The sequence below is a fragment of the Meles meles genome, chromosome 19 (genome assembly GCF_922984935.1).
Source record: "Meles meles chromosome 19, mMelMel3.1 paternal haplotype, whole genome shotgun sequence".
NCBI lineage: Eukaryota > Metazoa > Chordata > Mammalia > Carnivora > Mustelidae > Meles > Meles meles.
Genome location: NC_060084.1, coordinates 50870827 through 50893988, shown reverse-complemented (window position 1 = coordinate 50893988; position 23162 = coordinate 50870827). Strand labels below are relative to the sequence as shown.

The window sequence follows — 23162 nt, the reverse complement described above, 5'->3', positions numbered from 1 at the left end:
TGGCATGCTCAGTTAGGGGGTGAAAGCAGGACATACTCATTATCAGAGAGACACCATGGGCCTGGGGTCCTGCTTTTTGTTGGGATTGAAGGTGGGGGTCTAGGGTCTGGAGGGCTCTCTCCTTAAAACATGACAGTCATACCTAGGTGCATTAGTCAGTCAAGCTGCTGACTCTGGATTTCAGCTTAGGTCATGATCTCAGGGTTGTGGGATGGAGACCTCGGCTGAGCTCCCCGCTAGGTGCAGAGTCTGCTTGAGATTCTCACTCTCCTCATCCCCCCCAAATAAAATAAAGATAATAAAAATATATATAAAATAAAATAATATAAATTGGGTATTGGGACTTGTGGCTGGCTCAGTCATTACAGCCTGTGATGCTGGATATCAGGGCCATGAGTTCAAGCCACACATTGGGTGTTGAGCTTACTTTTAAAAAATGAAAGCTTTATTTAAAAAAATTGTGCACTAAAATTTTCAAGTCATCATAAAAAATAGATAAAATGATTATTTCAAAACCAGGAAAGAGAGAGAAAAAAAATGGAACAAGAAAACATTCTCAATCTAACTTAAACCACGAAAGGTTAAGAAAGAATCCTAAAATAAGAAAGCAAAATAGAAATCAGAAACTATATGGTAGAAACATATCAGAATATATCAGTAGTGACACACACATGATACTGTCCAACTAATGTACAATGAAAGTCAGATTGGGAAAAATAAAGGTTTCATTTTATTTACCCCTAATAATAACAGAAAGCACAAGGCAACAAACACATGTAATATTTTCTTGGAATAAAAGGAAATGTTGCTTTACTCACTGTGTTGCTCTATTCTCAGTCCAGTCCTTCGTCACCCTTGTCACTGGCCAACCTAATGATGGCACTCTATATTCGACACTCTAATTTAAATGCAATTAATTAACATATAGTGTATTATTAGTTTCAGAGGTAGAGTTCCATGATTCATTAGTCTTATAAAACACCCAGTGCTCATTACATCACATGCCCTCCTTATTGTCCATCACCCAGTTACTCCATCCTCCCCGCAACTCCCCTCCAGCAATCTTCAGTTTGTTTTCTGGAGTCAAGAGTTTCTTCTGATTCTCTCCCTCTCTGGTTTTGTCTTACTTTATTTTTCCCTTCCTCCCACCATTATCCTCTGTTTGGTTTCCTAAATTCCACATATGAGTGAAATCATATGATAATTGTCTTTCTCTGATTGACTTATTTCACTTTGCATAATACCTCTAGTTCTAGCCACATCATTGCGAATGGCAAGATTTCATTTTTTTTTTGATGGCTGAGTTGTATTCCATTGTATATATATATATATATACCACATCTTCTTTATCCATTCATCTGTCAATGGACATGTAGGCTCCTTCTACAGTCTGGCTATTGTGGACATGGCTGCTATAAATATTGGGGGGTGTGGTACCCCTTTGGATCACTATATTTGCCTCCTCACCAACACTTGTTGTTTCCTGACCTATTCATTTTAGCCATTCTGACAGGTCTGAGGAGGTAACTCCTTGTGGTTTTGATTTGTATTTCCCTGATGCAGAGTGATGTTGAGCATTTTTTCATGTGTCTGTTGCCTATTTCTATGTCTTTGAAGAAATGTCTGCTCATGTCTTCCACCCATTTTTTGGCTGGATTTCTTGTTTGAGGGTTGAGTTTGATAAGTTCTCTATAGATTTTGGATACTAGACCTTTATCTGATAAAACATTTGCAAATATCTTCTCCCATTCTGTTGGCTGTCTTTTGGGTTTGTTGACTGTTTCCTTTGCTATGCAAAAGCTTTTGATCTTGATGGAGTCCCAATCATTCATTTTTGCCTTTGTTTCCCTTGGCTTCGGAGATATGCCTAGCAAGAAGTTGGTGTGGATGAGGTCACAGAGATTGCTGCCTGTGTTCTCTAAGATTTTGATGGATTCTTGTCTCACATTTTGGTCTCTCATCCATTTTGAGTTTATTTTTGTGTATTGTGTAAGAAAGTGGTCCAGTTTCATTCTTCTGCATGAAGCTGTCCAATTTTCCCAACACCATTTGTTGAAGACACTGTCTTTTTTCCATTGGACCTTCTTTCCTGGTTTGTTGAAGATTAGTTGGCCGTAGAATTGAGGGTCCATTTCTGGGTTCTCTATTCTGTTCCATTGATCTATGTGTCTATTTTTGGGCCAGACCCACCCCATCTGGATGATTCAGCTTTGTAATATAGCTTGAAGTCTCGAGTTGTGATGCCGCCAGCTTTGGTTTTCTTTGTCAATATTCCTTTGGATATTCAGGGTCTTTCTGGTTCCATACAAATTTAAAGATTATTTGTTCCAGCTCTGTGGAAATGCTGATGGTATTTTGATCGGGATTGCATTGAATGTGTAGATTGCTCTGGATAGAATAGACATTTCTATCAATCTGTGAGCATGGAATGTTTTTCCATTTCTTTGTGTCTTCCTTAATTTCTTTCATAAGTATTCTATAGCTTTCAGAGTACAGATCCTTTACCTCTTTGGTTAGGTTTGTTCCTAGGTATCTCAGGGTTTGGGGTGCAATTGTAAATGGGATCTACTCTTTAATTTCTCTTTCTCCTGTCTCATTGTTTGTGTATAGAAATGCAACTGATTTCTGTGTATCAATTTTATTTCCTGCCACTTTGCTGAATTCCTGAATCAGTCCTAGCAATTTTTGGTGGAGTCTTTTGGGCTTTCCACATAGAGTATCATGTCATCTGTAAAGAGTGAAAGTTTGACTTCTTCTTTGCTGATTTGGATGCATTTTCTTTTTGTTTTCTGATTGCTGAGCCTAGGAATTCTAATAGTATGTTGAACATCAATGGTGATAGTGAACATCCCTGCCATGTTCCAGAACTTAGGGGAAAAGTTCTGTTTTTCCCCATTGAGAATGACATTCACTATGGCCTTGTTGTATATGGCTTTTTAGAACATTGAGGTATGTTCCCTCTATCCCTGCACTGCAGAGAGTTTTAATCAAGAAAGTATACTGTATTTTGCCAAATACTTTTTCTGCATCAATTGAGAGGATCATATGCTTCTTGTCCTTTTACTAATGTAGTGTATCACACTGATTGATTTGTGGATGTCGAACTACCCTTGCAGCCCAGGGATAAGTTTTACTTGACCTTGGTAAAGAATCCTTTTAATGTATTGTTGGATCCTATTGGTATGGTAGTATCTTGGTGAGACATTTTTGCACCCATGCTTGCCAGGGATACTGGTTTGTAATTCTCCTCTTTGGTGGGGTCTTTACCTGGTTTTGGGATCAAGGTAATGTTGGCCTCATAGAAAGAGTTTAGAAGTTTTCCTTTCATTTCTATTTTTTGAAACAGCTTCTGTTCAGTTTTTTTTTTTTTTAATTTCTTCTGGCTTCAGTTTTGGTAGTTTATACATTTCTAGGAAGGCATCCCTTTCTTCCAGAGTGCCTAATTTGTTGGCATATAGTTGCTCATATGTTCTTATACTGGTTTGTATTTCTTCAGTGTTGGTTGTGATCTCTCCTCTCTCATGTATGATTTTATTTATTTGGGTCATTTCCATTTTCTTTTTGATATGTCTGCCCAGGGGGTTTTCATCTCATTAATTCTTTCAGAGAATCAGTTCCTAGTTTCACTGATAGTTCTACTATTCTTTTGGTGTCTATTTCATTGATTTCTGCTCTAATCTTTATTAATTCTCTTCCCCTGCTGGATTTAGGCTTTATTTTCTGTTCTTTCTCCAGCCCCTTTAGGTGTAAGGTGAGGTTGTGCATTTGAGACTTTTCTTGTTTCTTGAGAAAGGCTGGTATTGCTATATACTTCCCTGTTAGGACTGCCTTTGCTGCATCCCAAAGATTTTGAAGAGTTGTGTTTTCATTTTTATATGCTCCCAGGAATTTAAAAAATTCTTCTTTAATCTCCTTGTTGACCCATTCATTCTTTGGTGGGATGCTCTTTAACCCCCATGTATTTGTGTTCCTTCCAATTTTTCTCTTGTGATTGAGTTCAAGTTTTAAAGCACTGTGGTCTGAGAATATATGGGGAATAATCCCAGTCTTTTGGTACTAGTTGAGACTTGATTTGTGATCCAGTATGTGATCTATTCTGGAGAATATTTCCTATGCACTAGAGAAGAATGTGTATTCTGTTGCTTTAGGATAAAATGCTCTGAATATATCTGTGAAATCCATCTGGTCTAGTGTGTCATTCAAAGCCCTTTTTTCCTTGTTGATCTTCTGCTTAGATGATCTGTCCATTGTTGTGAGTGGCATGTTAAATTCTCCTACTATCATTGTAAGATTATCAATGTGTTTCTTAAATTTTGTTATTGATTGGTTTATGTAATTGGCTGTTCCCAAGTTAGGGGCATAAATATCTATGATTGTTAGATCTTTTAAGACCCTTTAATCATGATTTAGTGTCCATCTTCATCTCTTATTACAGTCTTTGGTTTAAAATATAATTTATCGGACAGGACACCTGGGTGGCTTAGTGGGTTAAACCACTCCCTTCAGCTCAGGTCATGATCTCAGGGTCCTGGGATTGAGTCCTGGATCAGACTCTCTGCTTGGCAGGGAGCCTGCTTCCTCCTCTCTCTCTGTCAGTCTACTTGTGATCTCTCTCTGTCAAATAAATAAATAAAATCTTAAAAAAATAAAATATAATTTTTTGGATATGAGTTGTTACTCCAGCTTTGTTTTGATGTCCATTAGCAAGATAAATTGTTCTCCACCCCCTCACTTTCAATCTGGTGGTGCCTTTGGGTCTTAAATGAGTCTCCTGTAGACAGCGTATTGAAGGGTATTTTCTAATCCAATCTGATACCCTGTGTCTTTTGATTGGAGGATTTAGCTCATTTACATCCAGTGTAACTACTGAAAGATATGAATTTAGTACCATTTTACTTCCTGCCAAGTCATTATACCTGTATATTGTCTGTGTTCCTTTCTGGTCCTTGGTACTTTGGGGCTCTCTCTTCACTTAAAGGACCCCCCCTTTAATATTTCTTGCAGGGCTGGTTAGTGATCACAAATTCTTTTAGTTTCTTTTTGTCCTAGAAGCTCTTTATTTCTTCTTTTCTGATATAGTATCTTGGCTGCATATTTTTCTCATTTAGCACCTTGAATATATTGTGCTAGTCCTTTCTGGCCTGCCAGATCTCTGTGGACAGGTCTTCTGCCAGCCTTCTTTCTATCCTTGTAGGTCATGGACCTCTTGTCCTGAGCTGCTTTTAGGATTTTCTCTTTGTCTCTGAATCTTGCAAGCTTCACTATTGTATATCAAGGTGTTGATCTATTTGTATTGATTTTGAGGGGGGTTCTCTGTGCCTCTTGGACTTGAATGCCTGTTTCCTTCCACAGATTATGGAAGTTCTCAGTTATAATTTGTCCAAATAAACTTTCTGCCACCCTTTCCTCTTCCTCTGGGACCCCAATTATTCTATTATTTTTTTGCTCTATGGTATCACTGATCTCTCAGATCCTCTCCTTGTGATCCAACAGTTGTTCATCTCTCTTTTTCTCAGCCTCCTTATTCTCTATCATTTTGTCTTCTATATCACTGACTCTCTCCATGGCCTCATTTATCCTGGCAGTTAATGCCCCCACTTTTTTATTGAATCTCAGTAGAAGCCTTTTTGATTTTTACCTGATTAGATTCTAATTCTTTTATTTCTCCAGAAAGGGATTCTGTAGTGTCTTCTATGTTTTTTTCAAGCCCAGCTAGTATCTTTATAATCATTGTCTTGAATTCTAGTTCAGACATTGTACTTATATCCATATTCTTAAATCTCTGGCAGTGAGTACTGCCACTTGTTCTCCTTTTTGGGGTGAATTCCTCTGTCTTGTTCTTATGTCCAGAAGAACAGATGAAAGAGAGGGAAAACACAAAAATAGCAACAATGACACCAGAAAAATATACACTACACAAATCAGAAGAGGACAGAAACAAAAAAGAAAAGAAACAAATAAAAATGAGAATAAAATCAAAGAAGAAGTTGAACAGAGGAGAACCATAAAGTAGATCCTGGGTGTATTTTGGTCTGTTTGTTAGGAAAAACTCAATTTGAAAATAGGAAAGAAAGAAAAACTAATATATATGTATATTTATATATGTATATATACATATATATATTTATATGAAGTTGAATACAATGAAAGGAAACAAAAAGGGAAAAAATATATAAAACATAAGTGTAAAAATGAAAATTAAAGAAACTTTAAAAAATAACTGAGACAATAAGAAAATAGCTGAAAAGGAAAGTAAAATATAAAACTGAAAGACTAAAAAATAATAGGAAAAAAAACATGAATGATGCATACTTCTTTCCCCAAGAGCTGGAGTTTTACATTTCTCTATGATTGGTAAATTTGGTATTAGCTACAAGTTCCTGCTGGTCTTCTGGAAGAGGGGCCTGTTGCAGATTCTCAGGTTCTTTCCCCAGGTGGAATTTCACTTTACATGACTTTCAAATAAACTTTAAAGTTGCCATAAAGCAATAACCTGGATGGCTCAGTCGGTTGCGCATCTGACTTCTGCTCAGGTCATGATCTCAGGGTCCTGCAATCATGACCTGAATTAGGCCCTGAACTCAGCGAGGTGTCTTCTTGTCTCTCTCCCTTTCCCTCTGCCATTCTCCCTGTTCATGTCCTTTCTTTCTTCTCTCCTCTCTCTCTCTCTCTCTCAATTAAGTAAACAAATAAATAACATAAAATAAGTTGTCATAGAGCAAATAGGCACTTGAGAAAAATATGGTGATGATCTAAATACACTTTACAATAAGTGCATTCTACTTAAATAACTTGTGTGTTAGAAAGTTTTCATCTGCAAAGAAAACATGGTTACAATCAATGTATTATTATTACTAGCACATAAAAGGAATCAAAACTAAAGCTGCTGAAGCTGTGCGTAGTTTGAGAGAAAAGAAAGATGGGCATTGGGGTGATTGGCTGGTTTAGTTGATGGAGCCCCTGACTCTCAATCTCAGAGTTGTGAGTTTGAGTTCCATGTTGGGTACAGAGATTACCTAAATGTACCAAAAAAAAAAAAAAAAAAGAGAGAGAGAGAGAGAGAGAGAGAGAGAGAGAGACAAGAATTACTTAGGACAATGACATCAAGATCCTAGCCATGCTGAAATTTGGATTGCTTTTATTGCCATTTTACATATAAGAAAACTGAGGCTGCTTGACGAAGTCAGTCAAGCCATGATATCAAAATATTATATATATTTTAATTTTAAAAAAGAGACTGATTTATTTAATTAATTAATCCCTGCACCCAGCATGGGGCTTGAACTCATGACCCAGAGATCAAGAGTCACAAGCTTGGGGCACCTGGGTGGTTCAGTGGATTAAAGCCTTTGCCTTCTGCTCAGGTCATGATCCCAGGGTCCTGGGATGGAGTCCCACATCGGGCTCTCTGCTCAGCAGGAAGCCTGCATCCCTTCCTCTCTCTCTGCCTGCCTCTCTGCCTGTTTGCGATCTCTGTCTTTCAAATAAATAAATAAAATCTTTAAAAAAGAAAGAGTTGGTCAAGATGGCGGGGAAGTAGGAGGAGGCACCGTTTCAACCTGTACCCTAAAGTGAGCTGATTACCTACCAAAGAACTCCGACCACCCATGAAATCAGCCTGAGATCAGAATTATACACGTCTGGATCTCTACAGGAGCAGAAGACGCCAGTGGCAGGTAAAGCAGACTGGGAGCATCGGACTGATATCGGAAGATAAACAAAAGGGGGAGGGAGCCACCAGAGGTGACCGATTGGAAAGTAATACCCCAACACGAGAGTGCTCTGTGTGTCTGGGGACCAGCATTAACTTGGAGTCTGGTTGAAAGCACTCAAAAAACAAAGAGCAAAGGATCTCGGAAGGTAATAGTGGGAACCTGGGCGGTTAGGGACAGGTACTTAAGTCCCGCGACCCAGGACAGCCTCCCCTGGCACTGAGCCAGAGAGAGTGCAGCGGAGAAATCAGGTCTCCGTCCCTGAGCCGCCAGTGTGCCTGAACACCAGCGCGCCAAGAACGAGTGGGCTCTGGCTCCCGTGAGGGGCTGGGAGCCTGGCCAGATGGCAATCCTGAAACGCGCGCGCTCCACACCCTCCCTTGGGATAGGTGCTCATAGGCGCTAGCCTGGAGCTCTGGCATCCAGAAAACCCAGACATTCCCATCCCAGGTCAGCGGGAAAATCTCAGTTGGCGATCTCTGCTCGGAACCTCTCTGGCGGTCTGGAGCTGCCTAGACAGCCACCGCTGCCCTGGTTTTGGGTACAACGAGGAGCTCCTGCATCCCCAGGGACAGTGACTCAGAACCGACTCTGCCAGCAGCTCTTGCAAAACATTCTGAGGCTTCTCTCTGAGAGGGAGGTCGGGGTGCAGTTTGCTCTCCTCTAAACCTCCAAAAACCATCAAAAGCTGTCAAGGCGAGAGAAAGCAGATGAAAGAACATAAAAACCCCCAGAGAACAAAAGCCTGAAAAAAACAGTTTCTTCAGAGCCCACCCCCTTGAGGGGAGCGGGAGGACCTAACTCAGGGAACATCATTGTCTGAAAACCCACGTGGCAGGCCCCTCCCCCAGAAAACCAACTAGGAAGGAAGAAAAAAAAAAAGACTACAAGAGAACAACCACCACTACTTCATAAATACAACTTTTATTTTCAACTCTTTACCAATATTCTGGTTCTTTTTTTTTATACATACAGATAATTTTTTAACATATTTACCACCACACTGAGATGTCCAGTACATCAAGTTCTTTAATAACCTCCTAACCTGAACTTTTTGATACATACACCCGTGTTTTTCTTTTGCTTTTCTATTTTTTAATACTTTTAAAATTTTAACTTAGTTTAGTCTAGTTTGTTCTTTTTTAATTTTTATTTTCTACTATACATATAGAGTTAAACTTCAAGGTAATCCCCTTTCCCCAATCAATGCTACCCCTATAGGCAAACCAGTTTCTAATCCCTCTGTAACTTAGGAAAGTTGAGTCCCTTAACAAAAACATCAAGATACCTTCAGGAAGAATCAAAATAACCTTCCTCACCCACACTGAGAATTTATAACCACTCTCCCAATTTTTCCTTCTGTCAGTGTTTCTGTGAATTTGTGTTTGTCGTGATAATATATAAATCTTATACTTGGGGTTCTTTCTGATGAGGTTCTTCCCTTTTTTTTGCTTATATATATATATTTTTTTCTCTTGTCATATACTTTTATCAGTCTTTTTGTTTGTCTGTTTTTGTTTGTATACTTCACAAATCTTACCCTGTGGCCCATTTGGGCTGAGTCTTCTCTTTTATCTTCCCTTTTTTTCCTATCTCTCTCTCTCTCTTTTTTCCTTTTTTCTTTTCCCTTTTTTTTTCTTTCTTCTTCTCTATTTCTTTTTCTTTTCTTTTTTCTCTCATTTGGGTGGGGAATCCTGATTGCACAGAAGTGTTCCAGGGTGCACATTGACTGCACCACAATCGATAAGTCCAGCTGCGTCTGTTCAGTCATCTCTTACCAAAATGACTAGGAGGAGGAATACCCAACAGAAGAAAAATACAGAGGATGGGCCTTCAGCAACAGAGCTAATGGCTATCGACATAGACAATATGTCAGAAAAGGAATTCAGACTAACAATTATCCAGGAAATAGCTAGGTTGGAGAAAGCCATGGATGACCAAACAGAATTGATTAGGGCAGAACTGAAAGCCACCAGGGATGATGTTCACAATCTTAGGGCAGAACTGAAAGCCACCAGGGATGATGTTCAAATGCTCTCAATGAGTTCCAATCTAATCTAAATTCTCTAAAAGCTAGGGTAACTGAGACAGAAGATAGAATTAGTGATCTGGAGGACAAACAGATAGAGAGAAAGGATCAGGAGGAAGCCTGGAACAAACAGCTCAGAAGCCACGAAAACAGAATCAGGGAAATAAACGATGCCATGAAACGTTCCAACATCAGAATTATTGGAATCCCTGAAGGGGAGGAAAAAGAAAGAAGTCTAGAAGATACAGTGGAAGAAGTTGTCTATGAAAATTTTCCCAATCTCATGAATGGAAACAACGTTCATGTAGTAGAGGCAGAGAGATTTCCTCCCAAGATTTTAGATTCTTGAAAGTCCTCACGACACCTTATAGTTAGAATGAGGAATTATGTTTCAAGAGAGACCCTCTTAAAAGCAGCTAGGACAAAGAAGCTCCTTACATACAAAGGAAAGCCCATTAGAATAAAGTCAGATCTTTCCACAGAGACCTGGCAAGCCAGGAAGGGCTGGCAAATATATTCAGAGTACTAAATGAGAAGAACATGCAACCAAGAATACTCTATCCAGCAAGACTGACATTTAAAATGGATGGAGAGATAAAGAGTTTCCAAGACAGCAAGGCTTAAAAGACTGCAACCACCAAGCTGATACTGCAGGAAATATTAAGGGTGGTCCTATAAAAGAGAAAAAAATCTTAAGAATATCATTGAACAGAAATATAGAAACAATCTACAGACAGAAAGACTTCAAAGGCAACACGATGTCAATAAAAACCCATCTCTCAATAATCACTCTCAATGTGAATGGCCTAAATGTGCCCATAAAAAGACACAGGGTTGCAGATTGGATAAAATGACAGGACCCATCCATATGTTGTCTACAAGAGACCCATTTTGAACCTAAGGATACACCCAGACTGAAAGTGAAGGGATGGAGAAGCATCTTTCATGCCAATGGGCCTCAAAAGAAGGTCGGGGTAGCGATTCTCATATCAGATAAATTAGATTTTAAACTAAAGACTGTAGTCAGAGATACAGAAGGACACTACATAATTCTTAAAGGGACTCTCCGCCAAGATGATCTAACAATTGTGAATATCTATGCCCCCAATATGGGAGCACCCAATTACATAAGAAAACTATTAATCAAGATAAAGAGTCATATTGATATGAATACAATAATAGTAGGAGATCTTAATACGCCTCTCTCAGAAATAGACAGATCTTCGAAGCAGAAAATTAATAAAGAAATAAGAACATTGAATGAAACATTGGACCAGATGGACCTCATAGACATATACGGAACATTCCACCCTAAAACAACAGAATACTCATTCTTCTCAAGTGCACATGGAACCTTCTCCAGAATAGACCACATACTGGGTCACAAAGCAGGACTCAACCGATACCAAAAGACTGACATTATTCCCTGCATATTCTCAGATCACAATGCTTTGAAACTGGAACTCAATCACAAGGAAAAGTTCGGAAGGAACTCAAACACCTGGAAGCTAAAGACCACCTTGCTTAAGAATGCTTGGATCAACCAGGAGATCAAAGATGAACTTAAATAATTCATGGAAACCAATGAGAATGAAGACATTTCGGTCCAAAACCTATGGGATACAGCAAAGGCGGTTCTAAGGGGGAAATACATAGCCATCCAAGCCTCCCTCAAAAAAATTGAAAAATCCAGAATACACCAGCTGTCTCTACACCTTAAAGAACTGGAGAATCAACAACAAATCAAACCAACTCCACATGCAAGAAGGGAAATAATCAAGATTAGAGCAGAGATCAATGAGGTAGAAACGAGAGATACAGTAGAACGTATCAATGAAACTAGAAGCTGGTTTTTTGAAAGAATCAATAAGATCAATAAACCATTGGCCACACTAATCCAAAAGAAAAGAGAGAAAGCCCAAATTAATAAAATTATGAATGAAAAGGGAGAGAGCACAACTAACACCAAGGAAATAGAAACAATCATCAGAAATTATTACCAACAGTTATATGCCAATAAGCTAAGCAACCTAGATGAAATGGATGCATTCCTGGAAAACTACAAACTCCCAAAATTGAACCAGGAAGAAATTGACAACCTGAATAGACCGATATCTAGTAAGGAGATTGAAGCAGTGATCAAAAACCTCCCAAAAAACAAGAGCCCAGGACCTGACGGATTCCCTGGGGAATTCTACCAAACTTTCAAAGAAGAAATAACACCAATTCTCCTGAAGCTGTTCAAAAAATTGAAGCAGAAGGAAAACTTCCAGACTCTTTTTATGAAGCCAGCATTACCCTGATCCCCAAACCAGGCAAAGATCCTACCAAAAAGGAGAATTTCAGACCAATATCACTGATGAATATGGATGCAAAGATTCTCAACAAGATCCTAGCAAACAGGATCCAGCAGCACATTAAAAAGATTATCCACCATGACCAGGTGGGATTCATCCCTGGGTTGCAAGGTTGGTTCAACATTCGCAAATCAATCAATGTGATAGAACAAATCAATAAGAGAAGAGAGAAGAACCACATGATCCTCTCAATTGATGCAGAAAAAGCATTTGACAAAATCCAGCATCCGTTCCTGATTAAAATGCTTCAAAGTATAGGGATAGAGGGAACATTCCTGAACTTCATAAAATCTATCTATGAAAGACCCACAGCAAATATCATCCTCAATGGGAAAAAGCTTGCAGCCTTCCCGTTGAGATCAGGAACACGACAAGGATGCCCACTCTCACCACTCTTGTTCAACATAGTATTAGAAGTTCTAGCAACAGCAATCAAACAAAGAGAAATAAAAGGTATCCAAATTGGCAAGGAAGAAGTCAAACTCTCTCTCTTCGCAGATGACATGATTCTTTATATGGAAAATCCAAAAGACTCCACCCCCAAACTACTAGAACTCATACAGCAATTCAGTAACGTGGCAGGATACAAAGTCAAAGTACAGAAATCAGTGGCTTTCTTATACACTAACAATGAAAATACGGAAAGGGAAATTAGAGAATTGATTCCATTTACTATAGCACCAAGAACCATAAGATACCTGGGAATAAACCTAACCAAAGAGGTAAAGGACCTGTACTCGAGGAACTACAGAACACTCATGAAAGAAATTGAAGAAGACACAAAAAGATGGAAGACTGTTCCATGCTCTTGGATTGGAAGAATAAACATTGTTAAAATGTCTATACTGCCTAGAGCAATCTATACTTTTAATGCCATTCCGATCAAAATTCCACCCGTATTTTTCAAAGAGCTGGAGCAAATAATCCTAAAATTTGTATGGAATCAGAAGAGACCCCGAATTGCTAAGGAAATGTTGAAAAACAAAAACAAAACTGGTGGCATCACGTTGCGTATTTCAAGCTTTACTACAAAGCTGTGATCACCAAGACAGCATGGCACTGGCATAAAAACAGACACATAGACCAGTGGAACAGAGTGGAGAGCCCAGATATGGACCCTCAACTCTATGGTGAAATAATCTTCGACAAAACAGGAAAAAATATTCAATGGAAAAAAGACAGTCTCTTCAATAAATGGTGCTGGGAAAACTGGACAGCGATATGTAGAAGAATGAAACTCGACCATTCTCTTACACTGTACACAAAGATAAACTCGAAATGGATAAAAGGCCTCAATGTGAGACAGGAATCCATCAGAATCCTAGAGGAGAACATAGGCGGTAACCTCTTCGATATCAGCCACAGCAACTTCTTTCAAGATATGTCTCCAAAGGCCAAGGAAACAAAAGCAAAAATGAACTTTTGGGACTTCATCAAGATCAAAAGCTTCTGCACAGCAAAGGAAACAGTCAACAAAACAAAAAGGCAACCCACGGAATGGGAGAAGATATTGGCAAATGACAGTACAGACAAAAGGTTGATATCCAGGATCTATAAAGAACTTCTCAAACTCAACACACACAAAACAGATAATCATATCAAAAAATGGGCAGAAGATATGAACAGACACTTCTCCAACGAAGACATACAAATGGCTATCAGACACATGAAAAAATGTTCATCATCACTAGCCATCAGTGAGATTCAAATTAAAACCACATTGAGATACCACCTTACACCAGTTAGAATGGCCAAAATTAACAAGACAGGAAACAACGTGTATTGGAGAGGATGTGGAGAAAGGGGAACCCTCTTCCACTGTTGGTGGGAATGCAAGTTAGTGCAGTCACTTTGGAGAACAGTGTGGAGATTCCTGAAGAAATTAAAAATAGAGCTTCCCTATGACCCTGCAATTGCACTGCTGGGTATTTACCCCAAGGATACAGATGTAGTGAAAAGAAGGGCTATCTGTACCCCAATGTTTATTGCAGCAATGGCTACGGTCGCCAAACTGTGGAAAGAACCAAGATGCCCTTCAACGGATGAATGGATAAGGAAGATGTGGTACATATACACAATGGAGTATTATGCCTCCATCAGAAAGGATGAATACCCAACGTTTGTAGCAACATGGACGGGACTGGAAGAGATTATGTTGAGCGAAATAAGTCAAGCAGAGAGAGTCAAGTATCATATGGTCTCACTTATTTGTGGAGCATAACAAATAACATGGAGGACGTGGGGAGATGGAGAGGAGAGGGAGTTGAGGGAAACTGGAAGGGGAGATGAACCATGAGAGACTATGGACTCTGAAAAACAACCAGAGGGTTTTGAAGGGGCGGGGGTGGGAGGTTGAAGAACCAGGTGGTGGGTAATAGGGAGGGCACGTACTGCATGGAGCACTGGGTGTGATGCCAAAACAATGAACACTGTTATGCTGTAAATAAACAAATTAAAAAAAAAAAAGAAAGAGCCACAAGCTCTACAGACGGAGCCAGCCAGGTTCCCCTATATATTTCAATTTAAATAAAGCTTCCCTGTCATAATTATAGTATTCCATTCACAATTCAAGATTATTAACATCAACAATATAAAAATTAATGTAAATTGATTATTATAAAAACATTTTAAATTGCTATTAGTGGGGCACCTGGCTGGCTCAGTCAGTAGAACGTGCAACTCTTGATCTCAGGGTTGTGAGTTTGAGCCCTACATTGAGTGTAGCGATTGCTCAAAACTGAAATCTTAAAAAAAAAAATTAAAATGAGTATCAGTAACTGTTGCAGGACTTCCATTCCTTTAATGCCTGCAGTGCTTGGTCACTCTGCTTGGAAGAATGAAAAGATAGACCAGATGAACAGTGATGGGCAGTCAAGCAAAATTTATGGAGCGGTAGTAAAGTTTATTGAACATAGTGCGAAACTCCCGTAGAGCGAGGAACCTGAGAGGATTGCCACTGCAGTTCCCGAGTTTATGGTTTTTTTATGGACTTGTTGACAGGCTGGTTTTTTTTTTGTTTTTTTTTGACAGGCTGTTTTAATCTGATTAACCCTCCAAGCCTCTTATCGCCCAATTAGATTTTTTTTGTCCATGCACTCCTTTACCTATCAGGTAGTTGATCTCTTGGAGAAAGGGTGGAAGGCTCCTTCTGGGAGGGGGGGTGTAAAGTCCTTTTAATGGTGATTTCCTCTTAGGGTGGGGGCCTTTTGTCTCTGCTTGCTTTTCTTCCAACTATCCTTCATTATACTCCCCCAACTTAGGGAAGACATTAGGTTATAAGTAACAGAAGGCAGGGCTTCTATTAAGGGGAGGTCCCTACTTCTCATCTGATTCAGCTTTAGACTTTTCCCTTTGGGGTACTTCTTCCCCAGATAGATAGAACCTAGAGCAGCCTGGAGATCTCCAAGCCACCAGCCCTGCTTTCTCCAAGCCACCAGCCCCTGTCTTCTCCTTTCTGTACTCCAGGGAAACTGAGATTTAGCTGGTAAGTGCTACAGGTAAAGAGCAGGTGGTGTGACCTTAGCGGCGGGAGGAACAAATGAGAGTAGCTCTTAGCTACAGACTGCTGATTTCCAAACTCCTTTTGGAATCAGCAACACTGGGGAAGTGAGTTTTCATGACCTGCAGCAGCCATGTGAGTTGTGGTGGATCTGAGTCAGCCAGAGCTGGCATCTGAGCCAGAAGAAAGCCAAATTAAACTCACTTTTGCAGAATTTGTAATAGACTTTTCTTCCTTTTAAAAGACAAACCTTTCTTTTCAATAGAGTAGATCACAGGCACAATAAGACACTTTAGATAAAACTGAGGATGGGCATGGAGCTCCCTCTGGAAGGCGTCTAGCCCCTCAGCTCTAACTGCTGTCCAGCACCTGGCATTAATCTTCCTGCATTATTCATAGTTTTCTAAATGTATATGAACATTTTTATTTGCTTAGTATCAAGCTGTAATACATCTCTTTAGCAATTTGACTTTTAATTGGCATTATTTTTGTTTGCTTGTTTGTTATGTTTTTTCTTTTTGTATCAACTCATGTTTGGCGTGTGGTTCTAATTAATTCCTCAGTTTTGTTTTGTTTTAAGTAGACACCACGCCCAACATGGGGTGTGACCCATTGCCTGAGATTAAGAGTCGAGTGCTTTAATGAATGAGCCAACCAGATGCCTTAATGAGTTCCCATTAATTACTCTATCAAGTTAATGTAGTGATGGTATCATGGTCCATGTATCCATTCTTTTTTTTTTTTAGAATTCATTTATTTATTTGTCAGAAAGAGAGAGAGTGAGAGAGCACACAAGCAGGGGGAGTGGCAGGCGAAGGGAGAAGCAGGCTCCCCACTGAGCAAGGAATCCAATACAGGACTCAATCCCAGGACCCTGGAATCATGTCCTGGGCTAAAGGCAGAATTCACACTTAGCTAGTTCCTACTTTCTTCATCACAGCAAGCAATAACACGGTCAACGTTTTCTGTGCATTTCTGGGTGCACATAGGAGATTCACAGAATGGGGTTGCTGATTCAAAGCATTTCAATGTTTGAATCTTTTTTTCCCCTAGATGTAGCCAAATTATCCTCCAAAGTGTTTGTGTTTTCTCCAAAATCCACCCACTACCAGTTTGAGTCCTATTGCTTTACGTCTTCATTGACCCTTGGTTTTGTCCTATTTTCTTATTTTCATCACTTTTGTGGGCAAGAATGCTATCTCATGGTGGCTTCCATGGGGAATTCTATAATCAGTAATGAATCAAAAATCTTTTCTTGGGCACCAGACTGGCTCAGTGGGAGGAGCATGTGACTTGGTCTTGGGATTGTGAGTTTGAGCCCCATGTTGGGTGTAGAGATAACTTAAATAAATTAACTTAAAATCTTGTCAGAAAATTTGTGTTTTCTCCTTCAGACTTGTTCAGCCATGCCATCTGCCCATTGTGCTGTTGTTTTTTTCTTTAATATGTCAGGGAATGATGAATTTTATTCCACTTAAGGACTTTTAAGTAATGTTTAGAAGAATCTCCAATGTTGTAGAAAATGGATCAGTTAATACGCAAGAATTTTAATTCAAGTACATCTCATGCTGTTGTAATGAAGGATTATTTTTTTTCCTACAATTATAATTTATTTTTTTTCCATTTTATTTATTTTTTCAGCGTAACAGTATTCATTCTTTTTGCACAACACCCAGTGCTCCATGCAAAACGTGCCCTCCCCATTACCCACCACCTGTTCCCCCAACCTCCCACCCCTGACCCTTCAAAACCCTCAGGTTGTTTTTCAGAGTCCATAGTCTCTTATGGTTCGCCTCCCCTCCCCAATGTCCATAGCCCGCTCCCCCTCTCCCAATCCCACCTCCCCCCAGCAACCCCCAGTTTGTTTTGTGAGATTAAGAGTCATTTATGGTTTGTCTCCCTCCCAATCCCATCTTGTTTCATTTATTCTTCTCCTATCCCCCTACCCCCCCATGTTGCTTCTCCATGTCCTCATATCAGGGAGATCATATGATAGTTGTCTTTCTCCGATTGACTTATTTCACTAAGCATGATACGCTCTATTGAAAGAAATGTAGGCAGGGACAAGAAGCCCCCACCCTAAGAGAAAATATCTCTTAAAAGCATTTTACACCACCCTGGAAGGAACCCTTCATCCTTTCCCACCTTATCAACTAACTGCCTGATAGATAGATGCCTCATGGAGGAAAACCTGATTGGGTGACACGGGCTTGGACGGTTAACCAGATTAAAACAGCCTGTCAACAAGCCCATAAAAACCCCCCATCCTTGTGAGCTTTGTACTGTTGCTCGAGAAAACTTTCCTATTGCTCCATAAACTTTGCTTTATTGCCTGGCACTCTTCACCTATTCTACCTTTTCATTCGCACCTTCTTGTTCCGCAGAGAGGTGAGACCAAGAACCATGGGCACACAGGGAAGAGAAATCTTACAACACTAGCACTTTGCAGACACTACCTTTTTTACAGACTGAAGGTTTGGGGCCACCAGCATCGAGCAAGGCTACCACTGCTACTTCTCCAATAGCATTTTCTCACTGTGTCTCTGTGTCACATTTTGGTACATCTCACAATGTTTCCAACTTTCATTATCATGATGTGTGTTCTGGTGACCTGCTGTGAGCCATCTTTGACGCTACTGTTGTAACGAACCATGCCTTCATAACACGGTGAACTTGATCAACACATGTTGTGTGTGTTCTGATGCCCCACTGGCCTTCCTCTCTCTCCCTCTCATCAGGCCTCCCTAGCCCCTGAGACACATCACTGTTGAAATTGGGCTCATTAATACCTCAGTGGTATCCAACTCATGGACTATAAGAAAGAGAAACAGTGGCCTCAGTGTTATCCAACTCATGGACTATAGGAAAGAGAAACATCCTTATTGCGGATGCGGAGAAAGTTTAATGGTCTGGATGGAAGATCAAAGCAGCCCCAACATTCCCTTGAGCCAAAGCCTCATCCAGAGCAAGGCCCTGACTCTCCTCCATTCTCTGACGGCTGAGAGAGGTGTGGGGGCTGCAGAGGACAAGCCTGAAGCTAGCAGAGGTTGGTTCTTGAGGTTTAAGGAACAAAGCCGATTCCATAATCCAGAAGTTGCGAGGTGGTGCGTGCAAAATGAAGTTGTTCTTTCTTCCCATTCTCTGTGTTTTTTTCCCTCCAGTTTTTTATCCCACCGTGTTGCTGCAAATTCTTATGCAGAAGCCAGATGTCTTCCGGAGCTGTTTTTGTTTATGGATAGCTGTGTAATTACTAATCTTCGTCACGGGAATGGGAGGCTACTGCCATCTTAGTGATATTACTCCTCTGATCTTGGAGTTACTTCTACATATTTTGTATTTGCACATAGAGGGTTACACAGAAAATGAAATAAAATAACTTTTAAAGTTCATAATCTTTTCTGGGTCTCTCTCGCAAGAGCCTAGCATTATTGGAAACAAATCAACTGATGTATTTCTATTGAATGGACAATAGGCAATTTGGGCTATGGTGTGGAGATAGAACAGTTAATATTTATCTGCAAGTTCTTCCAACTTATCTGAATACAATAGTCTTTTCTTTCTCAGGATTAATAGAGACATAGCAGAGAGAGACACGCCGGCTGATCAACAAGAACAGATACATTTAAGGAAGAGACCCAGGAGATGTCCTCTGGCAGATCCCGGAGATGCTGTCTGACATGGAGAAGGTATGTATCTACCCTTTGAGAGCTTTTGATGGCTTTGATTCCTCTGTGTATCATTGTTGTTCCATGAAATACAGAGTACTGTGGCCTTTTTTTTTTTTTAAGAAAAGGCTCTGCTTGTATTTTTAAATAAGATTTTATTTATGACAGAGAGAGAGAGAGAGAGAGAGAGAGATGATACAAACCAGGCAGATGGGTAGAGGGAGAGGGAGAAGCAGACTCCCTATCAAGCAGGGAGCCCGACGTGGGGCTCCATCTCAGGACCCTGGGATCATGATCTGTGCCAAAGGCAGAGGCTTAAAGACTGAGCCTCCCAGGCGCCCCTCTGCTTACAGTTTTACTTTTTCACTTGTCTCATCAAACCAGAAGGGGAAAACCTGCCTGGGCATCCAGATGTATTACTTAGACTTCTTCTCTCCATCGTGGGGTAATATGACCTTGACTCTGACCTGAGCACTTCATACCTGAGCATAGCAAGTCTATGGATGTTCCTCCAGCTCTTTCCCTGATGCCATGGCCATGCTTTTGACCACCCCATGGCACGAGGCAAGCCCACTAAGCTCCATCCAGGAGTGCTTCTGCTTCTCCCCATCAACATGCTTTCATAGTCTCATGTTTCTTCTGTGACCAATTCATGCACGTTTTTGCGTTGTCTTAGAACTTGCAGTAAATGAATCGGACCAAAGATTCAGCTACAATGGCGTGTGTAGAATCCCCACAGGCCAGGGAATAAGGAGGATCACTGAAGTGAGTCACTTTCTCCGGGAACACAATGTTTTCTAGCTTGGGTACTAAGTAATATTACCCTTCTATGATTAATTTTGTGTTATATCCTTATTTAAAAGTCAGAAAACCGATACTTAACCCAGAGAGTGAAGCCACAATTTTGATATGAGTGTAAGTTCTAAGAAGTGGCTTTGCCAACCTGTGGATTCTTATCTCTTTGGTCTCCGTAGTCACAACAAACTCACACTAAACAGATGTTCCTTTTGGGGAAGTATGATTCATCCAGTGTTGTGCAACTTTATAAAAAGTTCCCTCCTGGGGCACCTGGGTGGCTCAGTGGGTTAAAGCCTCTGCCTTCAGCTCAGATCATGATCCCGGGGTCCTGGGATCGAGCCCCACATCGGGCTCTCTGCTCGGCGGGAAGCCTGCTTCCTCCTCTGTGTCTCTGCCTGCCTCTCTGTCTACTTGTGATCTCTGTCAAATAAATAAATAATAAAACCTTTAAAAAAAAAGTTCCCTCCTGTTTAGGACTGGTGAAGGACAGCACGAGAAGAAGGAATTTCTTACCTCTTACTTTAGAAGAAGAAGTATTAAACAAGTTATATACGAGTCTGTAGCCAGTCTTTGCAGGTATTACATATAAATGTGATGGGCATGAAGGGCTGAGAGTCCACTGAGGCATGTCCCCCGGGATGACATCACCGTCTGCTGCGCGGGGACAGAGGAAGGGTTAACACTGTGAAATAAGTGGATCCCAGGGCGGACATCAGGGAATGCCCCTCTGAAGACGGAACATAAAATTTGTGCTTCTTCCTCTCCATCACAGCGAAGAGACCATCCCACCACCAAGTTCTTTGCACGAAATGAAATCACAACTCCCCTTGTGTCTTCCTAGGCTGTGTGGGTGCTGCTGGTTTGGAAGCACAGACCCATCAAGACAAAGTCAGATGCTCCACCACGCTCCTCAGGACTCACGCCCTATACTGTATCAAAGGTAAGGGACACTGTATTCAGTGGGCAAAAAGGGAAGATTTTGGATCTCGTCCTCTGTCTCACAGAAATTTGCCTCAAAATCAGTGTGTTTGTTCTTTCTTTTTTGTCATTATAACTTTTTATTGTGAGATAGTTTAAGACTGATGGAAGCAACAAAAATAGTACAGAAGGAGCAAAAATGTACACTCAACCAAGCCTCCTCTAATGATTATACCTTTTATAACAATAGTCATTGTCAAAACTAGGAAACTGACACTGACTCAGTACTATTAACTCAGATACAGGCTCTGTCTCAAGGTGATATTTGAGAGGCTGGAAAATGCTGCTGGTGAGCACAAGAATTCCTCAGTTGCTTCATCCACCCACCCCTTCTCAAAGATCCCCTGCATTTGGTTGAACCAGTGCCAGATACTGTAGTGCCAGTCTCCAGTCAGCTGTCTGGAGCAGATGATTAAGGTCAGGGCCATCAATAGAATTCTTGCCACGAGAGACATACTTCATATCCGTATTCATATTCATATTATATTTGGGTCTACTATGGAAACCGTTGGCCATTTGTGGTGTTTGAGCACTTGAAATAGGGCTAATTCAAGTGAGGAACTGATTTCCAAATTTCATTACTTAAAATTTAAGTTTAAATAGGCACGAGTGGCTAGTGGCTATCATATTAGACGCGGAAGGTCTTGGCCTAAAGGACACTCCCTTGTTCCTAACCCCAGTCTTGAGCCCAGCCAGCAAAAGGAGACAAGAACCCAGTTGTCAAGTGTGAAGAGGAAAAGACCTAGCACAGGGCTTTCCTGGTCCATATATGGATGAGGATCCCCAGTGGAAGAAGAAAACAAGCCTGATATCCATTGTTTCCTTCCCTCTTAGTATCCTCATGTGTCCCTCACCACATGGAGACCGGAAGTAGAAGAGGAGCCTTAGTACTACATGGGTCCTTACAACACACACATAATCTCACTGATGTCTTGGAATTTTAATCACAATAGAGTCCCATTTTCTTGGACACCAGTGATGGGTGAATGCAGAAGAATATAAGCTAGGAATCTTCTCCTTACAATTCTCAATGAGGTCACTTAGGTCAATGGCCTATCATGAAACAAAACTTTACAACAAGTACTAGGATTTGAGACTTGAGTGAGTTCTGCTTCCCGGGATGGAGAGAGCAATGTGGAGTGGGACACAGAGACACAGCTGAATCCATTATAATGAGGATGAGATGAAGTCATGGGGGCTTGAGAGAAGGTTTCCCTAAAGACGAAGCATGGGGTTGAGGGCTTTTAATGAAAATGAAGTCATGCTACAGAGATTGTCCTGTCACCAGACTGCCATGCTGTATTCATAACATAAGTTTCCTTCTGTTTTCCAGTGAAAATTGTGCTAGAACTCTACGTATTGTGGAAAAGGTGACAGATCTCAGGCCTCCTACTTCCTCAGGATATGAGGTGATAACAGAAGGGCCAACACCATATGTCCCAGCTGCTGGACTTCCATCTTATGAGAGAGCTCTTTCTAAGTAAGGGGAATAATTCCCTGGGGAAAGCGGGTAATAGTATTGGATTCCATTCATTGATATCATAGGGCACAAGAGAATCAGGGGATTTGGGTCATTGATACAGGAAATCAGCAGGAGAATGAATGAGCTTATCCAGTCTTACCAACCAACCCAGAAATTTCTGAATGAGGCCAACTACCTCTTCCTTCAGGAAGGCGTCTTGAGGAGCTGTACACAAAAAGGCAGCAGATCTCATGCAAAGATCTGATTTTCAAATTTAACTACTTAAAATTTAAGTTCATTTTTTATTTTTAAAAAATATTTTATTTATTTGTGTGAGAGAGACACACACACAAGCAGGGGGAGTGGCAAGCAGAGGGAGAAGCAGGCTCCCCCCTGAGCAAGGAGGTGATGGGGGACTCAATCCCAGGGCTCTGGATCATGACCAGAGCCAAATGTAGATGCTTAGTCAACTGATCCTCCAGGCATCCCAAAAATTAAGTTTAAATTGACACATGTGACTACTGGCTACCATGTTACACAATGCAGGTGTTGGCCCAAAGGACACTCTCTGGTTCCTAACCCCAGTCTTGGTCTCAGTCAGGCAAGGGAGACCAGAGACCAGCTCTCAAGTGAGAATAAGAAAGCACCTAGCTTAGGGCTTT

General features: G+C 40.6%; 1 protein-coding gene across 4 annotated transcripts in view; it reads left to right on the top strand.

The window, feature by feature from the left end:
- The window catches only part of LOC123931083 (caspase recruitment domain-containing protein 8-like), a 45035-nt gene that overhangs the window by 5934 nt on the left and 15939 nt on the right, over positions 1-23162 (top strand). Inside the window, exons 1-4 of one of the 4 annotated variants that reach the window (XM_045987815.1) lie at positions 7638-7676; positions 19162-19283; positions 20902-21000; positions 22372-22518. In XM_045987815.1, coding sequence (XP_045843771.1) covers positions 19240-19283; positions 20902-21000; positions 22372-22518 — 290 coding nt within the window. In that variant the 5' untranslated portion in view covers positions 7638-7676; positions 19162-19239. Of the gene's footprint in view, positions 1-7637; positions 7677-15448; positions 15583-18042; positions 18644-19161; positions 19284-20901; positions 21001-22371; positions 22519-23162 lie in introns of those variants that run through there. The other 3 variants (XM_045987812.1, XM_045987814.1, XM_045987813.1) reach the window with 3 other exon arrangements.